Genomic DNA, 20228 nt, shown 5'->3' with positions numbered 1-20228 from the left:
GGCATCTCCAGAGACTTTGGCTGAAACATCTTCTCCAGCTTTTCACTGGGATTGACTTGACAAGTCTGACCCCATTGTGCAAATGAATGGATCAACATGTAACAGGTAAAAATAATTTTAATTACAATAAAAATTGCCATAAAAACAAAGATTCACACCACCGATTTCTCTGAAGATCTAAAAACACAAAAATTAAGAAAGCCGAGAAAAAAGAAAGGGTAATGTAGAAAATTGTATGTTATTGCACACAGAACTATTAGAACCATCCACCTAGCCAATTTCATTAACTGCTTGTCCTGATCAGGGTCAACGCAGTGCAGAGCCTATCCCAGAATCACTCGGCACATTGCTGAAGGGGGCTACACCCTGGACAGGACACCAGTCCATTGCAGCAGTCACAAAATGAGAACACAAAACACATTAAAACATGAAGTAATTCATGTACTGGGGAGTCAGCTAGTTAGTTATTTTTTTGTTTCACCTAGTAAAGAAAAGTAATATTCTGTGGAATGAAGGAATATGCTTATTCTTCCCTGAGCTGCCAATATACATGAGCTTTGTCCCATTATCTTTGTAATTTCATTCAGGGGAGTTGCTCTAGCATTCAGATGTTAGGCAGAAATCATATGTTTAACATAACGTTTAATTTTCACATACCGAATTATGGGGAAAAACAGCATGGGGGAAGTGAAATTTACAATAAAATGCTGGATTTTGGGGAAATAATTGTGAAGATGAGCTCTTACCTTCCCACCACTTCACACCCTTTTTGCAGTCTTTGTCTCCATTTTCCTTTTTCCTGAGAAATAGTTAAAGGAAGTCATTCCGGATGTTAGAAACTGGAGATTGTTAAAACTGGGCTCAAAATATAGGGAAGTTTATTTACTATGTACAAATTTAAGGTATGTGAAGCAAAAGCATGTTGTGGGAGCAGAGTAGTGGGATCCTTCCTATCATCTCTTGCTGCATATTATAAATCTGTTTTAATTATATTTCAGTTAGTGTTGGGTGTATTAAATTAATTCTGTTTTGTATTACAGTTTAGTTAATGGGCTGGGACATTATGCATATATTTTAAATGTTTGGTGACTCACCACCAGTGTGTCTTACATAGCATTTCAGGTTGTAACTGGGTCTGAATTTTTTTTTTATAAGAATTAATGATTTTCCCTGTGCTTCACTTCAAGGTACATGAATATAACTGAAAAAAGCACAACCTTTGGGTCTGTAAGTTGTCTGTTTTAACAACACATCATATATAAATTTTCTTTTCAGGGTAAAATGTGTAAAATGCGCCAACAAGGATGACTACAGGGTTAAGTTCACCAGGACCGTCAAGACTTGTGTCATCTGTGAACGTCAAAAGTTCAATTCATGGGATAAATTAATTCCAAGAAACATGGAAGAAAATTAGACCATTAAAGCCCAGATAAATCATTCTGACAGGGCCAAATAAGTTTGTTTAAATCTAATAAACTAGATACTGCTTTACAAAATAAGTGTGAAACATAAAATCTACATTAAAAGGCCTTTATGACTAAACAAAATCCTCAAATGTTCGACTTTTTCCCTTCTTTTAAACTTTTCATTTGCCTTTCAAATTATAACACGAAAAATTCTACTGAACAGCTAGTCTGTGCTTATATAAGACTATCCCATATGGAATATATTTAGATAGTTAAAATTCGATGTACACTGAATAATAAAGTAATTCTGAAAGCTCATCAACTGAGAAAATGTTTATACAATTTAAAACCACTCTATGTACATATCTGATATGGTTATGGCCAATATGGTTAGAAACTGAATCAATTTGTATTACAATATGTATCAATCTGGCTTTAAGACAAAAATGAGAATAATACCCAGTACTATGATAATAGGCTCTTTCAATATCCTGTGGTCCACTTCACACTTGTAGACACTGTTGTCAGACAGAGACACTTCTATGGACTTCCTCAGCTGATATGTTTCCTCTGGTCTTTCACTGGGATTGACCTGATCAGGATTCAGTCCATTGGGTCTGATTCCGGTGCTCATCAGCCCATCGCTCTCAGTCATAACGACTCCGTTCCTATAAAGATCAAGCTTAACATCTTTCAGATGAAGTCCAGTGGCCAGACAGTGAAGAAACACTTTTCCAGAGATTTTAGACTTCCTTGCATATAAAAAAACCTATGGAGGAGCTGGAAAAATTAGAAACAAAATTTTTGCATTACGGTTTGGCTCAACATCACAAGGCAATATTCTAAATGAGAATTTGTAACAGTGCTGTGCAAAATCATAACCTAAATGTTGACAAGTGTTGAATGTTACATATACATTTATTTATTTAGCAGTTTTTCTCCAAAGTGACATAACATCCATCCATCCATCCATCTTCCTCCGCTTTAAAAGTGACATAACATCTCAGAAAAAAAATACGAGTGCAATACATCAACAGAATATTACAGGACCAATCATGTATATACTGTACATATAAATATATAACTATAGAGATGGAGTAAACATCTTTATGCATGTCCAGTTAGAAAATCAATAACCAATTAAGAAAAAAATACACACAGAAGGAATGTGTGGCTATCATTAACTTTTTACCATACATTTACATTCATTCATTTAGGAGACGCTTTTCTCCAAAGCGATGTACATCTGGCAGGAAAAATACGAGTGCATTACATCAACAGAAAGAGAGACTTGGATGCAGACATGTGATTGTAAAGCATAGTTAATTTATTACATTCCACCACATAAACCAATGTACATCATACGAGTAGCTGCATAAAGATTTGTCCATTATTCGAAATCTTCTGATCACAAAAGTAGAAACATTTACATCATTTACATACAGTAGATACTTATAGACCCACTCTTATATATCCATTCAAACACACGTACAAGGGGGGAAGAATATTACTCACAGTGTTTCCTCAGATCTGCTTCCCCATAATACATGAACTTTGATAAGCAGTCCATACACTCCTTCTGCAGATAGCCTTTAGTGTACTGGTTCAGGATCTGAAATTTGTCCCGTTTTCTTTTGCTGGGCAGGGCTGCTGGAACTGAGGCAATCCATTGTGAGTTGGAGTCATCAAAGGACAGAAAGTCCTCACCATCGTACCCATAGCTATAAGTGCTGCCAAGAAATCTCAGACTGCCGTCAGGCTGATGGACACCTCTACAGCCAATCCTGCACTGGAGCGCATGGACATCTGAAAGCAAGAGACAAGACAGACATCCTATTCACAGGACAGCATCCTATAGGCAAGGAGTTCCACTCAGTCCCAGTAACTTCAAGCATGGCTTTTAAAGTTAGTAGTAACAGAAACTGCCTGCTTCTACATGACAAGTGTGTCTCACCAGAGTTGTTATGTCTCATGCGATCCATCAGAATGTTGATGCTGACTTTGAACCACTGCTCTTTGCTCCTGCGGGACTGTGTTCCTCTATTCCAGTAATTCCTATTCAGGCGCTCTTTCATCCAGTTCTGTCTTGGAATCTTAAGCTTCTCCTGGCTGTTGTAATAGTCAATCTCTTTGTCATCCAGGATTCCCATGGCCGTGAACTCGTAGATACCAGGAAGACCAATTGGCTTGGACAGTGCGGTGTAGATGTACTCCAGGGAGTGAATTTCTACAAAGGAGCAAAGGACATGTGGGAAATTTCTAGTGCTTCAAAATAAACAGTCTTATAAGTACTTGCTGAGTGAGAAAAGATATGAAGTTGTTTTTGTGATACATGTCTATAATTCGTCCCCTCCCCCTTCAGCCTTGCACCGTGTTGCCAGGTAAGGCTCCGGCTCGCCGCAGCCCCGCTTGGCACGTGCGATTCTTGACAATGGATGGATGGATGTGTATAATTCTTGCTATTGTAACATTTAATAACAAATACAAATATTTACAAATTCAAAATGTTTATACCCAGATGCAACATTGATGTAAAAGCGAGGAAATTTAAGAAAATAATAACCACTTGTCATTTCTGGGTGTTAAAGCTAGTTCTGGGTGCCATTTCTTATAAGTTAATTAGTTATCTTTTGATGGCAACTATTAATATTTAATTAGAAAAACAGCAAATATTATTAGCAATTCTTTTTAGTAAAAAAGACATCTGTGGTGACACTAGAATTTTTGTTCATGGAATCACAGCAGCCTGTGTATGTTTTACATAAAAATATTCATAGCTCATAAATAAATATAAATACACACACACAGAATAAAGCAAAATATGACAGTAAATAAAAGAGAACAGAACCAATTATGAACTGATTATATCAGCAGTTAAAATCAAGTTTGTTTTACTTTTGTTTTTGTTCTTTTTAACTCCCATTAAAAAAATGCACAACTTACCCCTTGCCTCTGTCCAGAAGCAAAGAGAGAGTAAAGAAAGAACATTAAACCACATTAATGCCCTTCTCCCTTCTCCGAAAAATAAGAAACAAATGTTTATTGGGAAGCAGTCGGCGCTTCCACAGCCGGAACGTGGAGCTCCAGTTTACACGGGACCTACAAACTGAAACAAGTTGGAACTGGAACAAGCAGCGCCCCAGGGGGTTGCTCAGGTGTGTTGTGCCTAAACCTCTTCGTCCTTTGCTTTCACACTCATCACTAATATAAAGGTCCATGGGAAGTGCATTTATTTAAAAAGCCGCCAATACCGAGGGACTCCGCACTTAAAGGTCACAGCTTTGAATCCCACCTCTAGCTGTAGTACCCTTGAGCAAAGTACTTACCCTAAATTGCTCCAGTAAATTACCCAGCTGTGTGAATGGATAAATAATTGTAAGTAGCTGAACATTGTAAGGGGGGTGCGGTGGTGCAGTGGGTTGGACCGGGTCCTGCTCTCTGTTGGGTCTAGGGTTCAAGTCCTGCTTGGGGTGCGAAATGGTGAGAGAAATACTATGTGTGTAAAATATAGCTTTTATAATACATCACGTTTGAGAAATATAGACAGGTACTTCAGTATGTATTTCTTATTCACAAACACATGTTAATTTTCATGTGGGTTAAAATACCTTCAGATGGTAATTGTCAGATAGGACACAGTTTGTAAGACATAGTCTAAACAGGAAAATTAAGAAGTGGAGAAATCTTTGGTGTTGAACTCAAGTGTACTTTACAAGATTTAGTTGCATTTTGGACAATGAAGTGTTTTCCAAACTTTTCCTGGGATATCAATGTAGAGAAGTAGTGGTAGAAAAACATTGGCAAAACAGGATTTATTGATCCAATAACTAATTTTGCTCTAAAGTCATTCGTGGGAGAAATTTTAAAATAACTTTACTTAATTTTACCTAGTTTATTACTTTAAGCTTTTTCCACATCTAATTTAATCTTTCTGCACTGGTTTTCACCCTTCTCAACCCACTACAGTAAAACTGTTGATCCCAGTTGGGACAATCAGTAAACACCAACCATAAGGAGGAGGGATGCTTCTGCGTTGGGCAACAAAGATGCCAAGTCCTTTTAGTCCATCCATCCCTCAGTGGATCATGGCAGTTTTTAGTAAAAATATTGAGAATGTGAAAATTAAAGTTAAATCAAAATGATGCCATGGTCAGTTTTTTTTCTTTGTTAATCAGAAGCTAAATAACCAGTGTGATATTAACTACACTGCAAGAACAAAAAACTAATCTCTCTAATAAAAATGTATTGTGGATAAGGAAAATATGGAAAACTTAATTGCCTATTTCATGAAATACAGATACTGTACCATGAAAACAATGAATTTTCACTGCATATTTCTCTGACAATTTAAAGTCATAAAAAGTGGAAAGGCCAGATAAAAATCAAAAACTGCAAAAAAGGGAAAAAAAAAAGAAAATGGTGGTAAACACCGGAAGTCTACTTTCAGCAGACATTCAGGAATAATCTTATGAATAGCATGATGGTGCATATTGAAGTTTCAGAAACAATAAAATGAGAAATAATGACAATTTTAGCACATTTAAAAATGTTTATTCCGCATATTACCACTTACGGCTTTGTGATTTTCCCCACTCATCCCGATCAACAGTTCTCAACAGTGAAAAGCACCCAGCAGAGGTCCTCCAGGACTAGGGGTTAAATATCCACAGCTGGTCTTCTTTGAAACGGAACAAGACACTAGAACAGGCTTTATAGGTCCACACATTTTTTTATCTTAACACTCAAGACCTGCTTCCATGGAGAAATGAAGATTACAAAAGCTTTGCTACTTCGTAATATAACCTCTACAGTTCTGGATGAAATAAACATTTGAAATGCATTGTAAATACAAGCAAAGTATTATAAAAGCAAATATTCCGATATCACAAATTCTACATTTTAAATCCCAGCCGAACAAAAATGGCAGTAACTAGTAATATAAGTAACAGCAATAGCTACATCAAAAATATGTTAAGCTGAAATGTAGACAAGTGAAATTTTACGATGAAAAAATGACCTTGTTAGTTTGGTAACATTCAGTGTGAACATGGTAATTTTGCATTACCTCAACCCTTGTCGCGGCGCACGCACACACACACACACACACACACACACACACACACTTTCTGAACCGCTTGTCCCAAACGGGGTCGCGGGGAGCTGGAGCCTACCCGGCAACACAGGGCGTAAGGCTGGAGGTGATATTTCTAACAGTTGATTTAGCACTCCCTGAGCACAGCGCATCTGAACAATTTTACAAAAATGCTGAGCAAAAATACAAGAAATGTAACTTTACTTGGCGGAAAATAAATTTTCCAGAGTTATATTGTTGTCTAGAACCCTTATATGGTATGACTGTAGAACAGATCAATGAAATCTTAATAATCTTAACTCCTAGCACTGAAATGAAAAGGAACTGTCTAAAAATGACATTAAAATATAAATGTAACGCAGCAATTAATGTAAAGAACTGTCAAATGTTATCATTGATCTAACTGTTCCTGACTTACCTCACAGTTAAAAACCGTGAGGATGAAGGAATCTGCTTATTGCCCAGTGTACTAGATACAGATGCCTGGATTATTAAAATCCTTTCTTGAATGGTTTCTTGTTATCATGAAATCACTGCACTCAGCCTGAAGAAGATAGCATCACATTGGTAACTGTCTTATACTGTTACGTTTGAGACACAGATGAAAGCGGAAGGCTTGAAATTTGGAGAATTAAGATGTGCCACTTTAGACCATCAGCGGGTTTTCCTCCTCAGGGTTGTTTCTGGAGTTGTCACTGCCTGGAGCAGAAGTATAGAGTCATTGTCAATATTGTCTCTCTGTAGTTATGACAGTAATAGTCACACAGATCCTTTGGGATTCATTATTTTATACTTTGTTAAATCACTGCTCTGGGTTTGATTTATGAAACATTAAGGCTCATCACAGTACCATTCGGAGATTGTTTCCCTCCATTCAGGTTCTCACTGCTGCTGCTGTTTGATGAGCCGTGTCCTGAATTCACAAAAACAACATGAGCATTAACACAGAACCACTAAAACCACTTTAAGTACAGTGTCTGGGCTGTTTTTAACCTCCTGTGTGCTGCTTGGTAAAAACACTCCAGTAGCTTCACATTGTAAGTTGCTTTGGAAAAAAGGCATCAGCTAAATGAAAAAAGGTGATTATGAACACAGAGTTAAAGAAACAATGATCGCAAAAAGTCTTACCAGAGTCACTTTCTCTGGAGCTCTGGGTTTCATTTGTAACTGTCAAAAGGAGAAGAAAGACAAAAACTGAGTCATTCACTACAACTGGGGAAAAATGTAGTAAGCTGTGTAATGAACGGCTGGTTTTGTTATATGAACAGTGTTAATGATCAGCAACTGTCATCCAGTGGCGGTAAGCTCAGGAATGTCTTCTCGGATAGCATCACAGTGGTACAGGAGTTTCTATCATGGCGCACTAGCTCAGCCCAGAAACCCCTGGTACATAGCTGAAGTAATTTTTACCACTTTCCAGTTAATGAAGTGAGGGAAAAAAAAAAAAAAAGAAAAAAAAAAAACACATTTAAATTCTTATTTTTATTCATGTTCAGCTACATTAAAAATAACAGGTGCAGCTGGTAGCACCGGTGTATCAAACTAGTCGTTCTCCCCGTGTTTGTGTGGTTTTCTGCCCAGAAAGAGACACAGAGAGAAGGCGGGAGCGGGTAACCACATTCGTGAACTCCACTACCTAGAAAGCCACAAGTGGTCACCAAGTCGACTTGAATGGCACTTTTCCTACCATGACATTAGAATTAAAACGACATAAAAACTACTGAAAACAACAAGGAAATGCAATTAAAAAGCAATAAATAAACCAGTTACATGTGCTTCTCTGAACATTTGTAACTCAACCGTTCAAAAGAAAAAAGCACCATGTATACTTCCTATTTTGTTATTAATACTCTACCACGACACTAAGAGAGCAGTGATAAAAACGTGCGAGCGACAGATGATCACGTTAATTGTTGCTAATCTCTAATATATAATTAGTTCATTACTCTCCAAAACTGACCATGACAATTGTATTTTCTTGATGTTCTTGCAGGTGTGCAAATAAAACAGATACATCAAGTAACAGAGTAAACTGCTCACCAGTTGGTTGGTCAGTCATCTTTTGAGCTGGGCTGGTAAGAGCCCCATTTCCTGAAATGAAAATAATGCATTATTATATATAGTGAGGAGCTGAAGTATTGGGACAATAAAGTGAAACTTTATATTTTTGTAATACGCTCATGAAATTCATATTTCAGATCAAAAAATGAAAATGAGGTCAAAGGACAGAATGTCAGCATTTATTTTTGGATAATGTTAAAAAATTAAAGAAACCATGTATATTTCTTATTTTGTTGTTAATACTGAACCATATTTTGACACTAGGAGGTCACTGATAAAATTGTGTGATTGACAAATGGTCACATAAATTGTGGGTAACAATCAATCAAATAATTAGAGCACTGCTATTGAAAACTGACACAGCAATCACATATTCTTGGTGTTCTTGCAGGTGTGCAGATACGACAGATATAGGGCGTTCAGAATGTATTCAGACCCTTCACCTTTTGCACATTTTTTTATGTTGCAGCCTTACGCTAAAATCATTTAAATTCATTTTTCCCCTCATCAGTCTACACTAAATACCTCATAATAACAAAATGAAAACAAGATTTCAGAAATGTTTGCAAACTTATTCATAGTAAAAAAGCTGAAATATTACATTGACAGAAGTATTCACACCCTTTACTTAGTATTTAGTTGAAGCACCTTTTGCAGTGATTACAACCTCAAGCCTTTTCGGGTATGACTCGACAAGCTTTGCACACCTGGATTTGGGGATTTTCTATCATTCTTCTCTGCAGATCCTCTCCAACTCCATCAGGTTGTATGGGGACAATTGGTGGAAAGGGGTTTTCAGCTCTCTCCGGAGATGTTCAGTGAGGTTCAAGTCTGGGCTCTTACAGGGCCATTTACAGACGTTCCCAGAGTTGTCTCTAAACCACTTCTCTGTTGTCTTTGTTTTGTGCTTAGGGTTATTTTTCTGTTGGAAAGTGAACCTTCAGCCCAGAGCACTCTGGAGCAGGTGTTCATTAAGGATATAGTTTGCTCCATTAAGCTTTCCCTTGACTGACTTGTCTACCAGTCCCTGAAAAACAGCCCTACAGCATAATGCTGCCACGACCATGGTTCACCGTTGGGATGGTATTTCGCAGGAGATGAGCAATGAGTAATTTCCTCCAGATATGACAGAGTTGAGGCCAAATAGCTCAGTCTTGGTTTCATCAGACCAGAGAATCTTGTTTCCTGCAGTCTGGGAGTCCGTCTAGCCACTCTACCATAAAGCCCAGATCGGTACAGTGTTGCAGAGATGATTATTCTTCTGTAAGTTTTTTCCATCTCCACAAAGGAGAGATGGAGCCCAGCCAGAGTGACCAACAGGTTCTTAGTCTACTCTTTAACCAAGGCCCTTCTCCCATGATTGCTCAGTTTGGCCAGGCAGCCAGCTCTAGGAACAGATGTAGTTGCTCCAAACTTCTTCCATTTAAGAATTATGGAGACCACTGAGCTCTCAGGAACCTTAAATACTTTTTCTTTGTAGCCTTCCCCAGATCTGTGTCTCGACACAATCATATCTCTAAGCTCTGCAGGCAATTCCTTTGACTTCATGCCTTGGCTTTTGCTCCGGCACACAATATAATATAGACAGGTGTGTGCCTTTCCAAATCATGTCCAATCAATTGAATTTACCACAAGTGGACTCCAAACAAGGTATAGAAAACTGACCACAGCAATCACATATTCTTGGTGCACTTACAGGTGTGCAGATAAGACAGATACATCAAGTAACAGAGTAAACTGCTCACCGTTTGGTTGATTAGTCATATTTTGAACTGGAATGGGAACAGTCCCATTTCCTGAAATGAAAACAATGCATTATTATAATATACCCGCACACACAAACATAGAATAGTGATGAGCATGAGTGTTGGGGAAATGAAGTGAAACTTGTTATTCTTGTAATATGCTCCTCAAATCTGTATTTCAGATCAAAACATGAGTATGAGGCTAAAGTACACAATGTCAATTTTAATTTTTTTCATAAATTTTCTTTTTTTACGCAGGTTAAACAAGTTTTGCTTCCTATTTATGAGCATGCAACCAAAATAACCAATTTTACTTCACTGCTCCAATACTTATGCTTCTCACTTTACACACATACACAGCCCTATGCTTCAAATTTGTTCTGAGAGAGAGAAATCAACTATTATGAATTTAAAAGTAATATCTGAAGTTATTATACATTCTCACTATTTTAAAGAACTGTAAATGGTAAGAGTCATAAAAAGGTGAACCACTCACCACTGAGCAGAGGCTGAGCCCCTCCCTGGGGTGCAGGAGTTTGATTGCGACCTAATACAGAAATAATTTCATTTGCTCCTGAACCAGAGTTTGAAGTGAAAACAAGTGAGCATTTTCACTGAATTTGAATGATGCTAAAATTTCTTAAGAAACTACAAAAAATGTTTATAATCTTTGGAATTTCATTTTGCATAGAAAAATGTAAATGGTTAATTTGAAATAGCAACTGTTAAGAATGTGATAAATTCAGACTCATTTTAGCTTATTGCCCTGACACTGAACAACAGGATTTAGAAAAAGATAACATTACAGGGCAACAAAGTAGAGACTTCGCAGAACTTACCCTGCTGAGAAGGCAGAAAAGGAATCACTGTAACAGCAAAAAGAAAGAAAATTTCTAAAGGACCTCAATTATTGACCAAATGTTGAATGACAGAAATTGTGTACCATCAAAGAAGTCAAACTGAACATTCCTCTGTGCAGTAAGTGAACAGAATGTGCTGAATGTGGAAATCGCATAACATGACATCCTACCTATTGCCCCACACATGTGGAGAAAGAGCACAGCACAAACGACAGCGATAATGAGGAGGATGACACAGACAGCACCAATAATGATCCCAAGGCTGCCACCCTCAGGGCAGTTAAAACATGAGCCATCTGTGAATGGAAAGAGGACACTGTAAGCACAGTGTACACACAAACATATAGAGGAACCGGAAGGCTCCAAATATAAGAATGAAACATCACCTACTGCTTACAGACACACAAGAACAAGAAAAAAAAAATCCATGGTTATCAATTCACTCAGTACCAGTATTTCTCAACATGACCTCTCCGACATCTGAAATCCTTAATGTAAGATGCAATAACAAATATTTGTGATTTTCTATGTATGCAAGTATGTATTTTATACTGGAAATTAGTTTTTTGCACACCTGTACCAAACTGACCTGACTAGGAAAGTGCTTTGAAAACGGCAGTTGATTACGTTCACAGTACGGTTCTCAGTTTAACCCATTTTTTATCCTGGAATCATCAATTTCATTAGGAAATGGAAGAGACAGATTACAAACTTAATTATAATATACATTTCAACTGCTGGAAACACCTAAGACAAAAAAAATTAATTTCTTTCTTGCTGACAGGAAATTTGTTGCAGTCTGATGCAGACAATTTCGTCATGTTCATTGCATTCAAAACACAATTTCAAGGTAAAAATGTAAGCAGTACCCCATTTGATGATAATAGGTGCTTCTAGGGTTCTGTGTTTCACTTCACAGCTGTATTCACTGTTGTCAGACTTGGAAACTTCTATGAACTTCCTGAGCTGGAACGTTTCCCCCGGTCTCTCATCGGGATTCACTCGCTCAGGTCTGACTCCATTGGGTCTGACGCCTGTAGATACCACCCCATCTGTCTCACTCAGGGGGACTCCTTTCCTGTAGATAACTAGCTCAACATCCTTAGGGTAGAATCCAGTGGCCAGGCAGTGAAGGACAACATTTTCAGGGTTTTTACCCTTCTTTGCAAAGGCAAAAACCTCGGGAGGAGCTGAAAATGAGAATTCATATTTTTCATGTTTCAGTCTAAGTACATTTCAGTTTGAATTTATTTTTTTTTCCCAAACCAACCAACCAATGTCAACAACTGTTTGCCCCGAGCAGGGTCGCGGCAAGATGGAGCCTACCCGGCAACACAGGCTGCATAAAACTTTCAAGCTCATATGTTACATTCCTGAATGCACTGATGAATATGGAAAAAATTTACGAGTTGTTAATTAAGTGGTTGATGCATTTGTCCAGGGCTACTTACAAGCCAAGGTTTGTACAATACACACCAACATAAGAGTGTGAAACACAGACATCACAGTGTACTCACAGTGCTTTCTCAGCTCTGCTTCTCCATAGTTCATGAACTTTGATAACCAGTCCATACACTCCTTCTGCAGATAGCCTTTAGTGTACTGGTTCAGGGTCTGAGATTCGTCCCATTTTTTCTTCGTTTGCACAGCTGCTTGAACTGGGGCAATCCATTGAGACTCGGGTTCATTAAAGGACAGAAAGTCCTCACCATCATAGCTGTACAGGTCAAAGCCCATCAGAAATTTCAGAGAGCCATCAGGCTGAAGGACACCCTTACAACCATGTCTCCACTGGAGCACATGGAGGTCTGAGAAGAACAAGCGAAACAGGCGAATCAGTCACAGGACAGTGTCCTACAGCAAAGGAGTGACACTCAGTCTTAATACACTTACAATCAGTGCTTTTGAAGTTTCTAGCAACAGGGTCAGAAATTGCCTGGTTTTATAGAACAAACGTATCTCACCAGAGCTGTTGTGTTTCATGCGATCCATCAGAATATTGACGTTGACTTTGAACCACTGCTCTTTGCTCTTGCGGGACTGTGTTCCTTTATCCCAGTAATTCCTATCCAGGCGCTCTTTCATCCAGTCCTGTCTTGGAATCTTAAGCTTCTCCTGGCTGTTGTAATAGTCAATCTCTTTGTCATCCAGGATTCCCATGGCCGTGAACTCGTAGATACCAGGGAGACCAACTGGCTTGGACAACGCGGTATAGATGTACTCGAGGTAGTGAATTTCTGGGTGCAATCAAAACACAACAACACATTTGCTACAGCTGTTGCCTTATGATACAAACAACACCTGATCTTTAGACCGTTGAAGATCTGTAATTTCATTCCTTTATTTCCCAGTCTCAGACTAAGTTTTTTAACTAAAATTCAAATATGAATTAGAAATTAAACATGACAATGAGGAGGAAACTGACTGGCAGACTGACTGATTAAGAATCACTGGCTGGATCATTATCCAAGCGAAGAAATGTTATTAAAAAGTAATTTTAACATTGTCAAAATGTTAAAAGCTCACCAATACAGACATCTAAAACAAAACATTTATCTTCCAGGGTGGTGGACCACACACTTAACAGTAGTACTAGAATCCAGAGGGCTGACTTCTTTTTTGTGTTTTATAGAGTCACATGTATCTCCCAACAAGATACATTCCTTCCTTTCTTGTGTGTGTTGTCAGTCTTTGCCGGTCACCTTGAATAAAGTCAACTTCTATGTAAATACTGTATAGAATAAGTGCAGCACAAATTTCAGTTATTGAAAGGTTACATTTGTCATATAAAAATGGTTCTAATACTGAAAACTGTACTCCACTTCAGTTATTTTATCCCTGTTTGTGTTTCAGAGTACAAGTGAAACTATTAAAATGTAGGGAGTAAAACTGATTTTCATCACAGCAACATATATAATGTTATACACACACACACACACGTCACTAAAAAAATAGGTTCTTGAGGGAACAATTAAAATGAGAAGATTCCCCAATAAGTGCAGTAAAACAGCAGGTGGTGTAGTAGTTATAACTGCTGCCTTTGACTTTGGAGGTTGCAGGTTTGAATCCCACCTCCTGTTGTAGTACCTTTCAGCAAAATTACTTGCACTTAAATCATTCCAGTAGAATTTATCTGCAGTATAAATGAGTAAATAACTGCAAGTAACATAACACTGAATGCCTTTGGAGAAAAGCATCAGCAAAACAAATAAATGTAAATGAGTGAATTGTAAGATCGCACAACACGATATTACTGTCATAACCATTAGGCCACATGTTGCCCCTATACTGAGCTGCCTGAAAATATGTGAACCTCTACTGTCCCTTAGTTTTACCAAACATAGGTATTTAATGAGAATCAGAGTTTCTCATGCGACACAATATGTGTATAATGACCAATTCCATATGTTGCTTTAGAAAATCATGTGTGTAATAGAAACATGGTAGTAGTTCAGATGTAAAAATAAGTAAACCCAAGTAGCATTGGTTAAACCAAGTAGGTAAGTAGGATCAACTTCATCAAGTGTGTAAATCATAGTATTTTTTTCATTTCATAACTTTATCTTAAGATTTTATGCAAGAATAATGACCATCTGTACAGGGTTCACATATTTTCAAATAGGACTATGTGGAAAAGACACACAACACGACTACAAGTGTTCCTTATTCCTTTTCCCTTTCCTTTTTTCACACCTAAGGTCACTACTGTTAGTTACAGACACATTTATACATTTTTATGTATATTTTAACAATGAAACGACTGTGAGTGTCAACAATATAAAAAAACAGTTTCACTTTCACTTGTATGTTCGCGTATGGTATGTTCAAGTAAAAAACCCAATAAGAACTTACAAAAACGAGGTAAATGTGAATACCTTCTAAAAATAGTGTGAAAAGAACGGAATGCGGCGATACAACATTATTAAATAACGACGTGACAATAAAGCTGAAAACAAGAATTTTCACTTTCGTTTTTGTTAAGTGCGCAACTAACACACAGACAGCGCCCTTACCGCTCTGCCCCCTCCCGAAGGCCAGGAAAAGAAGAGAAAACGTATAAAACCGCATATTGTGCTGTTTTGAACCGTGCAGAGGTGAGAAATTCCTGTATATTTAACACGAATTTTTCGATTTTGGTGGCGTCAAAGTCACAATCGCGTTCCTTAGTACAGCTTCCTGCTCTGTACTGAAGGATCCCCGTTTAACCAATCAGATTGGAGCTCTCGAATTTTCACCCAATCGGGTTCGACATGCTCAGATTTCGCCGTTTGCGCTGTACGTTGCGCGTGAACTCCAGTAGCGCGCGACTAGTGATCGCAACACGTCTACTTTTACTGTCATTTGAGCCGCCGCTCTTCTCCAAAGCGGTTTTAACGCTACAGCGACAGGTGGGAGTTGAACCTGCGTGTGTCCTTTGCGCGGAGGATTGCCGGTGTAAACGGTGCGTTTATTCTTACTGACGAATTATTTACACTGATCATGGACTGATTGATGAGGGATTAAAATGATAGACGACGTCGCGGAGAGAGCATTCAGTCTAAACACGGTGGTCAACATCCCGTTAAGGTGCACCGGAGTGTCACATCGCACCGGTACTGTAGGACTGAGAAAGAGCAAAAAAAGAAAAAAAACCTCCCAACGTGATCCCGGTATTGACACTACTGTATAGCAGTACACCGATTGATTATCAATCTTTATTATATTGTGGCGGGCAGCGCCGTGGGGTTGGACGGGGCGAAGGAGGACACAGAGACAGCGTTCATTACGAACGAGTCATTGGAAGACCAGCACCAGAGATATAATGCTCTCGGTCAGAAGACCCCGCTTCCTTCAGAACCTGCACCTACAGCCAATCTCCTCAGCCTGCTTAGCGCCTCTAAATTCTCTCTCCAAACACGCTTAGGCACAGTCACCCCATCATTCCCCCCCACCAGTGGCCCCACTGGTTACACACGCTATTTACAAGTTACCCACAATGCAACTATTTACACAAAACATCTTCCCACCTAAACACAGTAACAGGGGCCCTTACACTATTGTTATTCCTATTCGCTCTGCAGAGGGAACATGAATATGCATGCCATCTAGTGGCCCTATGTGGAACTGCAAAGAACAAATAAAACCCCAAATTCAGTTTACTGTAAAGGGGAAGTTTTTTTTTTTTTTTTTTTTTTTTAAAAGAGGTCGATCCTGTTTCACAAGTAAGTTTCTTAAATGTCCACAAATGAAATACTCCATATTTAAGTAAAACCAAAGATTTTTCATTTTAAAAACATTTTAAATGTGTTTTGCGAGTTACTGAACTAGGCTGCAGTATCTTATACTGAGCAGTTTACCATTTTAAGACCATCTTTACCTGTTATTAGTGCCAAGGGATCACAAAAACTGGGCAATGACAAATTGTAAGAACTCTATAGTTACTCTTTTATTATCAATGTCATGACACAAACAACCAATGACAAAACATCCATGAATGCATTAGACATAACTGTACAATATTTGCACAAACATTGCCTACACTATGAAGTTAACTGACTATTTGACCCTTTGTTCTGAAGAGCTCAAAAAGAATGTCAGAAACTAAGTACAGTATATATTTGGTACCTGTGACACTTTCCATTGCATATTTATGAACACCCATTAATTAAAAATATTGATCAAGCTCTTACTAGTATAGTGGAATATAAACCTTCAAGGCATTTTGTTAGTCTAGCAGAAAAGAGTACATTATATATGCAACATATTTTCCAATTTGCTTTATTATATTAAAACAGTATAGCAAGAAAGTAAAATACCAATGTGCCTGAACTATGAGCTCAATACAAACTTACTACAATCTCATTAGTGCAACAACTTGACAATAGTACCACTTCACAAACATCATTTCGAACTGGTTGTTAATATTTTTCCCCAGGGCACCGTGCTCCTTAACCACAAAAGGAGTGATACAGATACACCTCACAGTACAGGATTAATTGGAGCCACGAAATCACCATGTCATGTCACTTCGGGTTGTAAGGCTATCGAGTTACAATTTATTTCCCCGTTCACCTTCCTTCGTCCATTCAGCCTTTCACAAAATGCTTCCCGCTTTCTTTTCAGGACACATTTTGATAATTTGGCTCACATGTTTATGATGAAACAAGTTCACAAGATCACTGCCTGGACTGTGAAGCGTTACCAACAACTGTAACATACGATTTTCATTTTGAGAATAAGGCTTTATTTACACTAGTGATCACTGTTTCCAAGGTAATGTAATTTATGTTGTCATCACACCCACGACCACATGCCCTACTCCCGCACTTGCAAGTGATCAAGAAGGCACGGGCTAAATGAGTGGTTCGGACAGTCCCAAGTGCGGAACCTCCACGAGAACTGCAGCGCCTCGCCCCAGTTCTTTACCCGTGCGTTATCCTCCTGCTCGGCTCCTGGACCCTTTGCTCCCGTATTCCCGATTCCGACTCCTGACTGCCCCTCTGAACGACGTTGGCTCATCAACCATCCAGAAGAGGATGACAAAGAACCAGTGCAGGAGGCCAGTCCCAGCTGCACCAGGGCAAGTACCGTATGAGGGCCCATGTCTCCCTTTCTCTCCCAAGGGGGCTACTGGCGAGAAACAGCAGTTCCCATTGGTCCAGATGCCAGACCCAAAGGGCCCAGATTCGGAGGGATTCTGTCGGTATGCGATGGTGCAAAGAAACTGGGACGTACAAGAGCCGATTGACGTGGCCCAGAGCTTTCCGGACCCGAGACAGGTGGGCGGTGACCGCTTCTGGAAAGAGGTCCTAGACCTTGACAACATTTATCCGCCAAGCGGGGTGGAATGGACACAGGCACGGTGGCAGGGGACACGTGTGTGGGACATGGCAGGGTCACAACAGAAACCATGCAAATTTTGGCACTAGGTAGGAACTAGAATAAAGGCGAAATATAAGAAACAGCCCGACTGGTCGAAGATAGCAGGAAAGAAGCCCGACGAAAGCGTCATGGAACGGGAACACCGTCTCGATGCCCTCATGAAGAATTATTCAGGTATAGAGAGAGATGCGGAGCAAGCATGTGCTATGGTGTGTTTGTGGCAGGGTTGCTCTCTCCGCTACACAAGTCTGAAATCAACGTGCGTCGAGTGGGGACAGGCGACTATGGACACGATTCGACGTCATGCCCTTCGTCTTCCTTGGCTGTATTCTCAGCATGAAGAGAAAAAGGCACGTAAGCTGATGGCCACTGAGACGTTGTTCCGTCAAGGTGGGGGTTTTCCTTTGCAAAGCAGAGGTGGTCGAAGACCAGGGGAACTCCCAGAGTCACCAGCTGACTTTTTCCATTTATCCAAACAGGAGTTCTCCAGCCTTATTAATTTAGCACCATCAGCTGCTTTGATGGTCTCTATTTTTCAGAGAAGTGGAAGTTGTAGGTTTAGGCATCCAAGACTTCTTGACTTGAAGTTTTAAAACCAACCCCTACTGTCCTTGAAAGGTTCACTCGTAGAATCTCAGCTCGTTCCAGAGGCGCCTTTAACGAGGTCAGCATACAGAAATCTTGCTTTTTTACATGTTATTGCCTGTGATGTGTCACCAGCTAACCGTTTTTTCCATTTATACAGATTAAGAGGAGTTTTTCAACATTGTCAATTACCTGGGGTCTTTGCTTGGTAATAGATTTCACCCCTTTAGCAACATCAGATGCTTTAATGGTCCATTTTTCAGTAGAGTGCAAATCATAGATTTAGGCATTCTACTGCGCAGTCAGAACTACACCAACACCTCTATTGTACTTTTCAATCATTTCCTTTTTAACCTCTCTTGTGGCTCTATTTTCCTTTTTGGCTGATTGCTTTCACTAGTAACCTTAGGACCCTGCAGCAGTATTCCTCTGTACTCTCACATTATTCCTTCAGCTCACATTAATTACTTGTACCTGTTGGGAAAAGAATCAGAATATAAATAAATATTCTGCATGGTGAAAAATAGTAAGATGCCAGTTTTGTTGAGACCAAGGATTTGGAAATTTTATGCAATTAACCTTTATTTGGCCAATACCTTGGTAAAGGGTGTTTTTTTTTTTTTTTATAAAGACTGGCACCTTTACAGTTACTCCAAAATTTATAAGATACTGTAATTGTTGATTTGGGGTTAGTACTCGACTCCGTGACACTACAAGAGTGGGATTTGAACTAGGAACCTAGTAAATACAAGTCCCAACCACTGCACTACTTGGTGCTAAAAACATTAAAGATCAGTTAGTGAGGTACAAAAAAAAGTGTCCTGAGAAGACACCACTGGTTTAGTTTATATAAAGGCAAAAATGTAAAATATAAATGAACACACTGCCCATAACATGATGTAAACCCTGAATATTAAACCAGAAATAACAGCCTTTTAAGGCATTTGTAACTCCTCAACTGATTCAAGAGTAGTTACTGCAAATGTGATGTACATAGTGAACTACTCACCACTGAGCAGAGCAATATTTCCACCTGGAGGTGCCAGTACTTCGGCGTTACCTGAAACAACAAGATCATCTTTGCTGGACCACAGTTCAAACTCCTTTCTGCTGCTCAGGTTTTGCTGTCAAAGCACCTCCACGGAGAGCTATGAGAATGAGTATGGCACCACTACATCAAAGGAAAATTGCCCAGTTTTATGGGCAAACATACACCCTTAATGTGTACTCATTTAACACACTTCTCTAAAGCAACTTACATCTCATAGAAGACAGGTGTTCATGACATTAGCAGAAATAAACTTAGATGCAGATGACCCAATGGCCAATTTTCCAATAGTACAAATACATAGTAAGGTAACATTTTTCTTTAATTACCTGAAAGACTTTTGAAAGGACCTAAATTATATGTTGTCATGCGTAACATGAGAAATGAAACAGCATCACTTTGGTCAAACTGAAGACTACAATACAGTAGGTCAACAGAATGTGTTTAATGGAATTGCTTAATGTCTTACCGATTGTCCCACGCCTTGTACGACCCTGTGCTCTACGTCTGCGGAGAACAAAGATGATGATCGCAATGCCACAAATGAAAGGGATGACACACAAGATAGCA

The 20228-nt window shown here is 39.0% G+C and overlaps 2 protein-coding genes and 1 long non-coding RNA gene across 3 annotated transcripts; all 3 read right to left on the bottom strand.

The window, feature by feature from the left end:
- Positions 1-1871: 1871 nt before the first annotated feature.
- On the bottom strand, positions 1872-3740 carry LOC108935645 (major histocompatibility complex class I-related gene protein-like). The gene is made up of 3 exons (XM_018754413.2): positions 3361-3740; positions 2922-3212; positions 1872-2186 (listed from the first exon to the last, which is right to left on the bottom strand). Exons 1-3 carry the CDS (start codon positions 3554-3556, stop codon positions 2176-2178), a joined length of 498 nt encoding a protein of 165 aa, XP_018609929.2. The 5' UTR covers positions 3557-3740; the 3' UTR covers positions 1872-2175.
- Positions 3741-5941: 2201 nt separating this feature from the next.
- LOC108935647 (H-2 class I histocompatibility antigen, Q10 alpha chain-like) lies at positions 5942-15312 on the bottom strand. The gene is made up of 12 exons (XM_018754414.2): positions 15178-15312; positions 13129-13401; positions 12682-12972; positions 12034-12354; positions 11335-11460; positions 11144-11170; positions 10801-10851; positions 10305-10355; positions 8539-8589; positions 7627-7665; positions 7349-7411; positions 5942-7197 (listed from the first exon to the last, which is right to left on the bottom strand). The coding sequence occupies exons 1-12, from the start codon at positions 15230-15232 to the stop codon at positions 7145-7147; spliced, it is 1401 nt and encodes a 466-aa protein (XP_018609930.2). The 5' UTR covers positions 15233-15312; the 3' UTR covers positions 5942-7144.
- Positions 15313-17630: 2318 nt separating this feature from the next.
- Positions 17631-20226, bottom strand: LOC114909402 (uncharacterized). The gene is made up of 3 exons (XR_003797286.1): positions 20128-20226; positions 19620-19670; positions 17631-19084 (listed from the first exon to the last, which is right to left on the bottom strand). It is a non-coding gene; the product is annotated as an uncharacterized LOC114909402 (long non-coding RNA).
- Positions 20227-20228: the final 2 nt, after the last annotated feature.

This window comes from Scleropages formosus, chromosome 23, assembly GCF_900964775.1.
Source record: "Scleropages formosus chromosome 23, fSclFor1.1, whole genome shotgun sequence".
In the NCBI taxonomy this organism is placed as follows: domain Eukaryota; kingdom Metazoa; phylum Chordata; class Actinopteri; order Osteoglossiformes; family Osteoglossidae; genus Scleropages; species Scleropages formosus.
This window is presented reverse-complemented; position numbering and strand designations above follow the sequence as displayed.

Excerpts from the sequence above, each read along its gene's own strand:
- LOC108935645 (XM_018754413.2), bottom strand. The coding sequence starts at position 3,556 with ATGGGAATCCTGGATGACAAAGAGATTGACTATTACAACAGCCAGGAG. Across the intron at positions 3,213-3,360 it reads CATGAGACATAACAACTCTG|ATGTCCATGCGCTCCAGTGC; the intron begins GTGAGACACACT and ends TCTTGCTTTCAG.
- LOC108935647 (XM_018754414.2), bottom strand. The coding sequence starts at position 15,232 with ATGCGGTTTTATACGTTTTCTCTTCTTTTCCTGGCCTTCGGGAGGGGG. Across the intron at positions 13,402-15,177 it reads CTTCGGGAGGGGGCAGAGCG|AAATTCACTACCTCGAGTAC; the intron begins GTAAGGGCGCTG and ends GATTGCACCCAG. Across the intron at positions 10,852-11,143 it reads TTTTCTGCCTTCTCAGCAGG|GTCGCAATCAAACTCCTGCA; the intron begins GTAAGTTCTGCG and ends TTTCTGTATTAG.